At 29.3% G+C, this 14,164-nt stretch overlaps 1 protein-coding gene and 1 long non-coding RNA gene across 4 annotated transcripts in view; one reads left to right on the plus strand and one right to left on the minus strand.

Moving 5' to 3' along the window:
* LOC129913174 (protein FAM107B) overlaps window positions 1-14,164 on the plus strand; it is a 71,231-nt gene that overhangs the window by 26,590 nt on the left and 30,477 nt on the right. Inside the window, exon 2 of one of the 3 annotated variants that reach the window (XM_055991723.1) lies at window positions 2,891-2,914. In XM_055991723.1, coding sequence (XP_055847698.1) covers window positions 2,891-2,914 — 24 coding nt within the window. Of the gene's footprint in view, window positions 1-2,890; window positions 2,915-8,861; window positions 9,115-14,164 lie in introns of those variants that run through there. The other 2 variants (XM_055991725.1, XM_055991724.1) reach the window with 2 other exon arrangements.
* On the minus strand, window positions 1,697-8,730 carry LOC129913177 (uncharacterized). The gene is made up of 3 exons (XR_008771997.1): window positions 8,635-8,730; window positions 2,210-2,460; window positions 1,697-2,156 (listed from the first exon to the last, which is right to left on the minus strand). It is a non-coding gene; the product is annotated as an uncharacterized LOC129913177 (long non-coding RNA).

A 14,164-nucleotide genomic window follows, 5' to 3' on the forward strand; every position in this document is an offset into this window, starting at 1 on the left:
ACTAAAAAATACATCAATTTGGCAGAAAACGGCAACGCCATACCGTTCTAGGAAATTTTTGTGAAAAACTAAAAACGCAGTTTTGTTAGACTCATTAAGACTATAACGAATACCAAATTTAATCGAAATCGTTAGAGTCGTTTTCGAGAAAATTGCAATAACTCATTAACGATACACGGGAAGAGCCGACATTAGCGATTGAAAAAAAAAGAAATTGTCATATTTCCACTATCCGTATTTTTTGAGAAAAACTAAAAACGCAGTTATATTAGATATACGTACAGCATTACTTGTGTCAAATTTAATCAAAATCGTTAGAGCCGTTTTCGAGAAAATTGCAAAACCTCGAAAAGTTTGTATGGGAGGTATACGTTCTAGGCGAGATATTAAAAAACAAAAAAAAACAAACCTTGGAAATTACAAAATAATCATCTGTACCAAATTTCAAGAAAATTCGTCCACCTGTTTAGGCTGCAGCTTCTTGTACACCTTTTTTTGACGACGCACAGACGCACAGACGCACCGACGCACAGACCGACGGACGTCATGACGAAAACCACTTTTTCAGACTTCTCCATTATCGTAATGTTAGTTTTGATTAAAACCTCGAATTATTTTTTTGACACGAAACCAATACTTGCCCTATAGAGCAAGTAAAAAGAGCCACTATACAACACTTTCTAGTAATATCCATTATTGTACTTAAAATAATCGTTCCAAGTGTCGCACGTGCAGGTAGGTGCATTATATTCTGTATAATATATCCTTATGTGCAGCAAAAAAAATCGCGAAAAATAGAACCGGAATTTGCGAAAATCGCGTCGCCAAAAAAATGGGACAATTTTCATTTTTTTAATCGCGGCTATTTTTTAGAAGCATGTGTGTTTACCGGCATTGAAATGCATGTGATCCATTTTTGCTTTTGCTTTTTTTTACTTAGGTAAATCTTTAATGAATGGTAGCGACCCCTAAATTTTAATATTAAAATCGGAAAAAAATACCATATACTATGCTTATATGGTAGAACATAATGCAGGGGTGTCCCATTAAAAAATCGAAAAAAAAAATAAGAAGCACCCTACTATGGATTTGGTTTTATTTTTTAAATTAAAATTTCTTTACATCCGGATATATTTTTAAACTAGTGAATAATATGGCCGTTAGACAATTTTCAAAAGATTTTCATTAAAAATACCTTGCTTGTTTTGGATATAATAAAAAAGTATTATAATTTATAATACACATATTTTTAAAAAAGGGGCGAAATTGGGTAAATGCCGAAAAAAAATGGAATTTCTTAACAATCTCGGTGATTTAACCAAACCACATAAACATTGTTACACTCGATGATATTCACCGCTTATCTTATATTAATTTTACTCCATATAGCAAGTAGTGTAAGTAATTAACAATTCCTATATATTACCTAATGTTAACAAACGTTGACAATGAAGACAAATAAAAAAAAATATAAAATAAAAAAAAAACAATTAAATACGCGGTTAAAAAGCTAATGAACCCTTTCACTTTGGAGCGTGGCAATCTATAATTTACATCTTATGCTTTAGAGTTCATCTTAACTGAGATTCAGTGCGGACTTGTTCAATAGTATGTATATTACAGCTTCCACTACATAGAGTTCCATTAAAACACGAAACATAATCTCTCAACAAATCGCTCAGTTTAATTTCACTTGCAGAAGAGACTAGTGTTTGCCGTTAAAAAAAATAAAAAATAAATTTAAAAAAAAATTGAAGATACGCAGCAACACTTTTGCCTATTACAAACGTTTCATTCATCCTAATGAGCTATCTGCCGAATGAAAGCGATAGTAAAATTTCCATTTCAATGGACAGACTTGTGATGCCTTATAGAGTTCAAATGGAACTTGTGCTGTTTTTGAATTTGCTTGCCATGAGTATATTTCCATACATTAGAGCTACTGTACAATTACAGAAGTTGAATTAACCGCAAAAGAAAATTCATAGATATGTGATTTTTGTGTCATCGCGCGTTAAGTTGCGAATGACTTTTCCTTGGGAAATATTACTCTAGTTTTCATTTAAAGTTTCGCATAGTGCTTCTAATTATTTTGTTATGTATCTGATAGCTCCCATATGAAATTGAAATGAAATCATTGTGAGGCATCATTTCCCCTGAAAATAAAAAAATAATCAAATCAACAAACAGACAGATGCACAACAACGACCTAAGATGGTATGATGTTTTTGTTCGTTCCGTCATTTTTCTTTTTATTACATGGAAAAATAAATGTTCATTTGGTTTTTGAAAGTAAATTTTCAATTCATCTCGTTCCATTTGGCAGAGGGTGGTGCAACTTCCTTATTTCTTTATTTTTCGGAATTATGTTGTTGTTGTTTGCAGTTTATGAACATTTATAAGTCCTATAGAGTTCAATGACGCCAGGTTTAAAATTTGTTTTTAGTCCAAAAGCTCATTCTACAAATTAACAAAAAATAAAATAAAACAAATTTCAATTAATTCTAGTATTGGAAAACTTTGCATTAAACATGTCTTATAATAAAAATTAAAGCATTCGAGAGGGGATTTGAATTCTATTGAAGAAAAAACGTACGAATGTTTCCGATCTCCTTCTGGGTATCTATGCCGTAAAAATTTCTTCTTAATTTTGTTTTCATGTTGTTTTTAGTAAATTTCCTTTTTGTTTTTTTTATTTTTGGATATATTTTATAAAAGTTGATAAAACCTGAATTTTTGTAAGAAGTGGGAATTATATAAAACAAACTGAATATCATTTATATAAAATATTTTTAAAATCCCGGTTTATCCCTGGATTTTATTGTATTACAAAAACTTATAAATAATAAAAAAAAAAAAATTTGACACTATCCTTATTTTTTTATTTCAGGACACAAATTTTAAGGATTTTAATGTAAGTTAACAAAAAATATTAATTATTTTACTTAAGCCTTTCATTCTGCAAGTATATATTTCTTTTTTATAAAAGTAAACTTTTACCTCAGTTAATTTTTGCCCCGTTCTCCCCTATGTTACTATTTTTTTTACTCTAGTATAAATATGTACTGTAGTCTGTAGATATTTTTTTAATATCTGTGAAAATCTATCGCAATCTTTTTGCTAAGGTATTGTAGAGCAGCGAACGCGGAAATTCCGTTCTTAGATTTAGATGGTATTTGCTTTAAAGAACATGCATTAAAAATCAATTTTGTTTACAGTTTTGCTGACTTTTTTTTAAACTTTTCATGGTTGGTAATTTTAGACAGTATTTACAATTTAGTAATAAATTTCTTGATTCTCCGAGCAATTAAAAACAAATTTTATAGTCTGCCTTGCTAATTTTGTAAACACACACACACAATGTTTTAAAATAACAACTGGGGAATATTCTTCTCAATTTATTACGATTTTAGTATACAGCTGCGAGCAAAAAAATAGCAGTGCTTTGAAGAATATTTTAAATAAAGCTTTAAACATTAAAAAAGCTTTGATTTTGGAAATTTTTTTAAGTAAAACTCCTTAAGTTTCATTAAAATTTAGTTTTTAGTAAGAATGGAATTTAATTTATTTCTAATAAGCTGAAAAATAATCCAAAAACAAAATAAACCTCAAATTAAAGCGAGGAAAATGATAGCAGTGATTTTGTTTTTCTATTAAATTTAAATAAAACAAGGACGAAAAAAGTTCAATTTAACGGTATTTTATTAGAGAAAAGGTAGTATTTGCTCCCTTGACCGTTATTTTTAACTACGGCTTCGCAACGACCTTCTATGAAGTCGTAAAGTCCCTGAGATCTTTCAGGTGTTAAAGATCACCAAAACCCGCTCAACAACGGTTCATAACTCCCGTTATTTTAAGTTTTGGCTTAAGACACATCTCCTTTTATATCCCCCCAAATTTTTTAGAAGGGACTGATGTCTGAAAGACTGAGCGGGTCACTTAATTTTCTTCTGCTACTATGGACTTGGCCTAATATCTTGGATCAAAACTATAATTAACTAGCTCTGGCACCTGGATAGCTTGCACAAAATTATGCTTCTGTTACGCCGACACCAAATAAAGCTTAAATGCGTCTGCCAACAGCATAATAACCCAAAACACACCGGCAGAGAAGCCAGGCAATGGTTTCAAGATACTAAGATTGAGGTCATTAATTGACCTGCTCAGTCTATTAGACCTCAATCCCTTCTAGAAATTTTGGGGGGATATAAAAGGAGATGTGTCTTAAGCCAAAACTTAAAATAACGGGAGTTGTTAACCGTTGTTGAGCGGGTTTGGTGATCTATAACACCTCAAAGATCTCAGAGACTTTACGACTTCATTGAAGGCCGTTGCGAAGCGGTTATTAAAAATAACGGTCGTGGGAACAAATACTACCTTTTCTCTAACAAAATACCGTTTAATTGAACTTTTTTCGTCCTTGTTTTATTTAAATTTAATAGAAAAACAAAATCACTGCTATTATTTTCCTCGCTTTAATTTGAGGTTTATTTTGTTTTTGGATTATTTCTCAGCTTATTAGAAATAAATTAAATTCCATTCTTACTAAAAATTAAATTTTAATGAAACTTAAGGAGTTTTACTTAAAAAAATTTCCAAAATCAAAGCTTTTTTAATTTTTAAAGCTTTATTTAAAATATTCTTCAAAGCACTGCTATTTTTTTGCTCGCCACTGTATGTTTGCATTTTTGTTCAGACAAATTGAAGAAGTGAAGTTTTCACTCGCATTTGATAAAAAAGGGAGAAAAGTAACCCAATGTAAACTAAAAATGAAGGACTGTTGTTTTTAAAACAACTGATTTTTAATTATTTATAGTTGTGTAGGTATAGCATTAATAAGAGGAATATAAAAGCAATTTAGTGAAAATTTTGCGAAGATTTTTTCTTCAAAATTTAAAAAATTTCTTATTTTTCTCCAAGAGTTCGGGCGCAATAATGGCCTACAAAATAAAGCCCAATTTCAAAGCACTATTAATTTATATAAAAAAATTTAAATAACGCCCGACGGGACTTACATACCTATGTATGTATGTATATTAATTGCATAATAGAAGTTAGAAATAAGGCCCCATCCAAGATGGAAATAGCAAATTAAGGCATCATTTCTAAAATTTGGCCTTGCATTCATTATCTTTCAAAATACATTTTTTATGTAGAAAAACCGAAATAAGATCTAAATTCTTTTTTGAAATGAAAAAAAGGGCACAACCGTTGTTAGGGACCAATTTCAAATACAAAAGGAAACAAGGGTCTATGAGTAGTTCACAATTATTTTATAAGGTTCTACCTACGTAGTTACAAATATCATAATATTAAATTGAAGGTTTTCAAATGAACAACATAAATTGATTATACAAGCAAACGCTGTGCAAGTATGAAAAAAGCCATGCACAAACTTCTTCATAATAATTATAAATAAGTTAAATTGGCTTCATTTTCATTGAAATTATTCATATTTTCTGAACATAACACCCCTACCTATAACTTTTTGCAAACATATTCCATGAGTTCGTTTCGTTCTCTACTTGAAGTCCTTACACACATTTACTCGGACTTCCACATTAATTACATATTTTTATGTCTTACTAGTATGATCCATACAAAATAAATTTAACTTATTTATAAAATTTATTTATTTATATCAGCAAAAAAAAAACTATTAAACTGACAATTCTAGGTTACAATATGAGGGCAGCATACCTATATTTTCAAATTGTCCTTTTTGGTTTGCTCTCTCGAAATTAAAAGAGAAAAAGCTTTTAAAATTAGCAAACTACAACAAAGACTTGTGCAAACCAAAATGTTTGCTTCTTATGAAACTTACTATTACAACGTACCTACATAATGTGTACATAATAATTGAACTTGACCTGAATAAAAAAAATTGTTGCAATCATTATAAATATTTTTCATGCACAAGCATTGCTGAACAACAAAATTTCTGAAAATGTCCTTGAATTCAAATACTGAAACATTATTATATCCAAATTTAATAAGGACAGACAGCTTTTTGTATAGCATGTCCTCGATCAGAGTAACAAATAACGGAAACAGCGAGTTACATCACACATTGAGTAGTAAGTATACTCCAGGTGTTTTGCCAAGCCAAATGCAACAAAAACAGACAGATGACCTACATCCACTACAAGAATAAAGTATAAATACAAGTACAGAGAGGTGTATCAACAAATGGCCCAGAAACCAGTGTTCACGTTCTCATTTTTGACTATGGAAATTTTATCTGCATTCATTAAGTATAGGTATTACATTCGATTATCATCGATGACAATGGGAAGAGGAAATACAAAAAATTTGTATTGCAAATAAAATTATTTTGCATTTCAGTAATGTTATCGCAAATAGAAAATAATATTCAAGAAATTTCTTAAAATTTTGACTATTTTCCTTACATAGCTTAATATTGAAGTTGTTAAAAACTCCCTAAATCCTGGGGTCGTATGTTAACGTATTGACGCTTTATGTCTCTATAATTTTTTTCGGATTAAATAGAGAGAGCAATAGTCAAAACGTTATCGAACGTATACGTATGCCGTAGTTCGACCCCTGATTTCCGTTCGCAGAAAATTCCGTTCTCTTGAACGGCTCTAGAGAGCCCTTCAAACAGGACTTGTCTAAAATTGGGGCCTTCGTTCAATACTTTGTTAAAAGCTTGAGACAGATTTAAAAAGATCGCTGAACAAATTTTCTTATCTTCAAGATCTTGCTCAATGACATCGGTGATTCTGGCAAATTTGTTAATGACTTTTTTGTTCATTATTGTTTTTTTTTTTTTTTCATAAGAATGAATTTATAAAAAACTTTATGTTTTCACACATTTATCGAAGAAGATTGGCCTCAAAGTAAAATATTATAATAAGTAAGAAAAAATCAACAGCCTTTCAAAATTAATATCTGAGCAATTATAGAAAAATTTTAACATTTTTGAAATGCAATAATATTCAAGAAATTTCTTAAAATTTTGACTATTGGCCTTACATAGCATAATATTGAAGTTGTTGAAAACTCCCTAAATCCTGATTTCCGTGCGCAGAAAATTCTGTTCTCTTGTTACTCTCTTAGAATGTGAGAGCCCTTCAAACAGGACTTGTCTGAATTTGGGGCCTTCGTTCAATGCTTTGTTAAAAGCTTGAGACAGATTTAAAAAGATCGCTGAACAAATTTTCTTATCTTCAGTCATTCTATGTGCTGGCAAATTTGTTAATGACTTTTTTGTTCATTATTGTTTTTTTTTTCATAAGAATGAATTTAAAAAACATTGTTTTTCACACATTTAACGAAGAAAATTGGCCTCAAAGTCAAAAATTTTCATGAGTAAGTAAAAATTGAACATCCTTTCAAAATTAATATCTGAGCAATCATAGAAAAATTTTATTCCGGGACATTCATTTTGTGGGAGCATTCTAAGAATTTTTATGCATAAAAGCTATTAATAATAAACTTGCAGTTGCAACAATTTCTATCAAGTTAAAGCTGTTGAAAGAAGATAGGTACCTATACCTAAATTAAGTGTCCTTATTTTTTTTTTTTTTTAATAAAACATTGAAAATTCAAGAGACACATCAACCACTGAACCTGCAAAGAAAAAACACCAGCGACCTTCACCTCTTGATCAATAAATATAACTCCCAGCATCGCTTTATTTCAATGCTTGCCAAAAAAAGACTCAATGTTTTCCTATTCCTATGGCTTTCAGAAAAAAAAAACAATCAAAACATTATCTAAACCGATAAAACTCGTCCTCGTTTTGTGGCATGAAATTGACTTTTTGTTAGTAGGTATACATTATTTTATGTCTCTTTCAATACTTTAATTAAATGAGAGTTAGTAAAATTTGAAGGCAAAGACAACAATCAAGTTCTGCACGAATACTATCTATTCTAAAAATTACGTCCTGCTGTGAGTCCAGAGACGCCAATTATCGATTCATCATCCTTTGGACAATGTTTCTATGCTTTTTTTTTGCTCATTATAATATTTTGTATCTCTTTCTTTTTAGTAGCTTCTGCAAGTTGTAATTACAAACATGGCCTTACTACCCTTTCTTGCATCGGATTTGCTAATAGAAAAATAAAAAAGAATGAATTTGTTATTTTCATTACCATCGCAGTTTCATAATCATTCAGGATTAAAATCTTCCCTTACTTTATCATTTGCATGCTGCATCTCGCTGTGAAAGTTTAAAGTTATATTGCTTGGTGATGACGTATGACATGCGCCCAAGTTTTTTTTTTTTTTTTTTTTTTTTTCTTTCTCGCAACACGTTTGGCTGGAGGGACGAAAATCATCATCCGGAGCTAGAAATGAACAATGTAAACAAAGAATTGCCATAGGAATGAGTGAAGAAGAGCACAAAAAAAAGGGTATGAAAAAACACCCCCCAATAAGCAATGTCTGTCATCTTGTTTCAAGGTTGTTAAAGTTCGTCCAGTCAAATCTCTCCATATAATATTCCTCTCATTGCTTTGTTAAATCCTTTCTCCAATATTTACAAACAAACTTGAAAAAGGAACATGCAAGTTCGCTCCCAATAACCCAACGAAAGCTTTTTTACATCACTCGCTGACATTAAAATTAAGCTTTCTCTTCAACTGGTATACATCAGGCTGTGTTTACCTTCAACGCCATTCATGCTATTTGTGTTAATTTTGGTCCTAGAAGGATTTTGAATATTCTCTCTGTTGGTTGCATGTTGTTTATACGTCGTCGTCGGGTTTTCGCAAGATTTTTTTTTTTTTTGCTTTCTTTGTCCGAGTGTTAAATACATGTAAATAAATAATAACAAGGAGTGCAAGACGCAATATTGGTTTGGATATTAAACGTTTTTTGTTTGCTTTTGCGATTTAAAGTGAGAATTTGGATAAGTACAATGGATAAAAAGTTTTGAAAGAAAAACGAAAAAATAATTTATTATTATTATTATTGATTAAAAATTAACAAGGATCTCTGCAGACACAAAAATAAATTATCATGTGGGTGGATAAAGTGAGTGGATAGATAGGATTATTAGACTGTAGATGCTTGACCACACTTCATCTTAAAGTAACTATCATAATATCGTATTACGCATCATTAATGGAGAGTTGCAATTACTTGGTAAAAAAAAAAAATTTTGCTTGATATTTTTTTTGTTATTTTTAGATGAACTTTGCTTTGCTTTTATTTTTGTTTTCATTCTCTAGTGGGCAATGTCTGTGCATATCTTACATGTCATAAGTGTCAGCATCACATAGAAATAGATATATCTATTAAAGCAAAGATGAGGAATAAGGGATTATGTCAAAAAAAAAACTGTCATAGACATGATGAAATATGAGATAAATGTAAATTATATACATACATACATAATGTACATATGTATATAAATTTGTAAATCTTTCGGTATGGTTTTGTGCTTATAAGGAGTTTTTTTTTTATAAGATTGAAAGTTTTTCAAAAGTCAAGTGTATGTGTTCCAAGTGTTTTATCATTGCTAAAAGAGTAAATTTCAACTGTGTCTGAAACATTCCTTCAAAATTCTAATTAAGGGCTTGTTTTCATCAAACATTTTATTTATTCCCATTTACAAAGCCCCATTGACAAAAAGGATAAAATCATATTTATGAATGAAGACAATGTTGTAGGGTCTCATTACCAATAGCTTACGAATAGTTTAACAATTTGTTAGATTTAGGGTACCTTCAAATGTCAAAATCCTAGTTATAGTATTAAAAGTTAAACTAAGTATATCTATAATTAAAATGGCCAAACCTATTTAGTGTAATGTTTAATTCCCTATTGACATCCAGGCCAGGATAATTCTCCTTCTATTATATGTAGTTAGTTTACCCTCGAGACGAACTCCAAAATGAAGTGAAAAGATTTTTTCCATTGAAGATTTTACCTGCTAGGTATTATATTCATTTAAAAAATATTTCATTAATAGATTGCTTTTTCTTTTTGTTTGTTGCGAAATAATTTGTCTGCGTTTCATCATTTTGTTTAAAATGAAGCTTTATAGATTAGTGCATTCTTACTCTAAAATCAAAATTCGGACATGTTTATTGTTTATACCTACATACATATGTCGCGGCCCACAGGTGTTAAAATTTTTTTCCAGGCAATGTGTGTGTAACGGATTAACTTTAATTAACATCTTAATAAGAAAATGAGAACTATTGTGACGTCATTGGAAATTATTCAAATCATTCAAACAACAAAAAACACGATATGAATACAAATATGTTTTTTTCTTAATCTCTGTAACCACACGCAGTTTAGAAAAAAAACTGCCAGACTTCTTATTGTGTAATTTGTTAATAAGTGATAAGTTTACAAACTTATCTAATGAAAGTAACAAGGTCGTATATGAATGAAAAAACAAAAATTATTTGAGATGTTACGAAAACAAAATCTTAGATAATTATTTTAAAGTTAATTTTTGTAAACCGATGAAAAATTTATTGTTTATACAAACGTACATATTAAGTTTTCCAATTTTATTCAAGTGTTGAAAAAAACGACAACCTTGTTACTAAAATGTTTGTTATCTTTTCATATGGTGTATGGAGTTTTAGAAATTGTTATTTTGTTCAAAAATTTGATTGCTATTATTTTGATTAGAATGGTTAGTTAGTTAAAAAAAAACTTGAAATGGATGAACAAAAAATTAAATACTTTTTTTTTGATACTTTTACTACCCTGGTCTAACTAAACAAAAATTATTCTTTGATTTCGGTCTAATTTTTTTTCAAACCATTTAAATTATTCTTAAAAACTGATAACAGCCTAGCTTTTTAACAGTTTCTGAATTTAAGATCGCTCATGACTTTGTATTCGTCTTGTTGCAAGAGCAGACATACACGTGAATAATGTGCCTTAATTAGGAAAGTGTACGTTACGCTGTAAAAATTAAATTAATTAAAATTAAAAATTTTATTATACAAATTTAATGGGATTTTTTTGCCGAAACAATTAAAAGAGTAATAAACAAGTCTATTTGCCGCTATTTTGCTTTTAAATGAAATTGAACAGTTACATTATAATTAGTTGTGTTCTAGTTTAAAATTAATTTTTTTTAGCAGTTCGCTTTCATAATTTAGGACACATTTTCATAAAGGATTCATTCATAAAACTTTATGTTAAAAAAAAAAACACACACACACAAAAAAAAGAAAGGGAAAGGAAATACGTAACTTTTGAGACCCCCTTACGATTAAATATACCCGGGCATAGAATTAAATTTCCTTTTTTTTTTCTCTTCGAAAGGCATACCAAAGTTTGTTTGCACCCCAAACATAGTTGCCATTGTATTAAAAGGTATTTTTTTCAGCGTAATAATCTTTCATATAAATAAAAAACTAAACAATTAAAAAAACAACGTTGAAGCTTTGTACTTTGCCTACGTTTAAAAGGCACAAATCTAATATATTCTTTTTTCTTTAATTAAGTTAATATTTTTATGTAAAAAAAAAATATAAGGTAGGGGTACCCCCTTCATTTGACATTTAGTTTTTAAAGGTCTGTGTTTTCAAAAACTCTCAATTTTTTCCAATGTTTTGTTTTTTATTTGATTTATTGAATATTCAAGATTATACTAACAGTAAATTTTTTTGTTTAACAACATTTCAACATTTAAAAAAATAATGGTTTCTAAAAAAGTCATTTTGTCAAAAGTGCCCCGGGACAGGGGCACATTTGACTTTAAAAAGGGTACATTTGACAATGGTGGATTAAACCCCACATCGTGTGCATTATATTTTTAAAACTATCAGCGGATCTTGCTCGTCTATTGTTTGATTAGAAAAAAAAATAAATTTTTGGTTTTAAACAATCTACTAAACAATATAACGAAAAACATAAATCAAAAAATTCATTTTCTAAAAAGAAGAAGAAAAAACAAAAAACCATAAAATATTTCAAAAAATCCCTCCATTTAAATCTTAATCAAAATTAATCGATGTCGATTTATTTTTAAATAATTTATCTAATATATATTTCCCCAAAAGCAACGTAAAACTGTGCTCACATTGCAAAAGTCAAAGGTGCCCCGAAGGAGCCTCATAACTGTTTTTCTTTTTTTTTCAATAACTAATACTATTTTTTTACAAAGCTGGTTTTAATTTACTAAACTTTAAGCATAGTGCTATCAAAATACTGATTCACCATTAAAAAAAACTTTTTTTAGGTTCAGAAATCGCTTACATACCGGTGGTCAAAAATTAGATCAGAAATACAGAAAACACGAAAACACGTGGTACTCTGCGAAAAGTTAATGAAAGACTGCGAAATTTCACAAAATTTCTTAAAATCAACCTAAGCTTCTTTCTTCATCCAAACTATTGTTAATTAAGGGCACGATCATACCGAAAAACGCAAAGTCAAATGTGCCCCGGTGTCAAATGTACCCCCGCTTACCCTACATGTATATGTAGTTATTTATTGTTTAATAATTGTCATTAGATATTGCAAACATACAAAATTCGTATATGAAACTTTATTATTGCATGGCTAAAGTTTATCGTTTGCATCAACTATATTCAAATAATAAATTGTATATTTAATGCTATTCAAAGCTCCTTCATGTCGTTTGCAACCAAATAAACTGATTTAACCGTATAAATCATATTAAAATAAGTTTCGTTTTTTTACTTGTCATCATTGAAAGCGGAAAAAATTATACATGAAGTTCAAAGTCATTAACAACAATTCCCCTGCTCGCAATGATTGTTCACATCACATTGTATACTATTTATGGTCAATTATTTAATTTCCTATATGATCAAAAGTCACCCAAGCACAGCAATCAAATAGGCATTTAAATTTAAACAAATCTTTTTTATTAAAAGCAATACCTACATATATATTTTTTTTAGCGCCACACATGTTATTTGAAAAGAAAAAAAAAAAAAAAAAATGCAGGGTGTAACGAATTAGTAGTAGCAGCTTTTTGCTTTAAGTTAGACTCAAAAAGGTAAAACTTCAATTAAATTGAAAAATCATAAGAGGATACGAATTCATAGATGGCCATTCAACAGATTTTTTTTGGTCCAGTAAAATTTTACTTAAAATAGAATGTTCTGGTGTAATTGTTTTTTGTGGCTAATTTTTATGTTTTATGGGGTGCTGAGCGGCAACAATGAAAATACAGAAATTTGTGTTTTTTCTTGGTTTTACCTTATTACCTATTTCCATAGCGATCTTTTTACTAAAACAATTTTTGACGAATAAAAACATATTTTTATCAACGAAAATTGCAGAATTCAGAATATGAAACAAAAAGTTAACTCTTACGGCCATATTATTCACTAGTTTAAAAAATACATCTGGATGTAAAGAAATTGAAATGGCAAAAATAAATCCAAATCTATGATATTCACCATCACACAGACAAAAAAAATAGTCATTTTTAACTATTTTTTAACTATTTTCATAGTTAAAATCGGGATAACTATTTTGGATTTGGATTTGTTTTTGACATTTCACAATTTTACATCCAGATGTATTTTTTAAACTAGTGAATAATGTGGCCGTTATTGATAAATCATCAGAATCTTTTATTTTAGATATTCCATTTAACTAACAAATTGTCTGTTGAATAGAACTGTCAACTGAAATATATCTGAGGAAAAGATTAGGAATTACATGATACAATTTTTTCCAATATTATGCTAGCAGTGGCATTAACGATAAAAATGAGTGGGTCACTTTGTGTTTATTTTAATTGAATGATATTACTGCCTACAAAATGTAGTTTCCACACAATGCGTTGTCTGAGATTTCAAAAATGAAAATTCTATTTTAAAGTTTTGTTCGAATAAACACAATAAACAAACAAGACACTGAAACCATAAAAAGGGTGATATGTTTATATTAAAATACGAACTAGCTGCTTTTAATACAAAATTATTTTAGATTTTCTAAAAAAATAACAGCAAAAACAAAAGAAGTATCTACTAACTTAAAATTAAAAAAAAGCAGTTTAAATAACTTTTAACTCAAAAATGCTATAGGGAGACCTATCAAGTCTTGTAGGGTTTGTCATATTGACTACTATTCGGTTTTTAAAAATTTCACTATACCCTCAAAATCTGGGTTTTTTTGTAACCATACACTGAACCAAAAAGGTACATGGAATTAATGAATATATTCATTCTATTAATGTATC

This window comes from Episyrphus balteatus, chromosome 3, assembly GCF_945859705.1.
Source record: "Episyrphus balteatus chromosome 3, idEpiBalt1.1, whole genome shotgun sequence".
NCBI lineage: Eukaryota > Metazoa > Arthropoda > Insecta > Diptera > Syrphidae > Episyrphus > Episyrphus balteatus.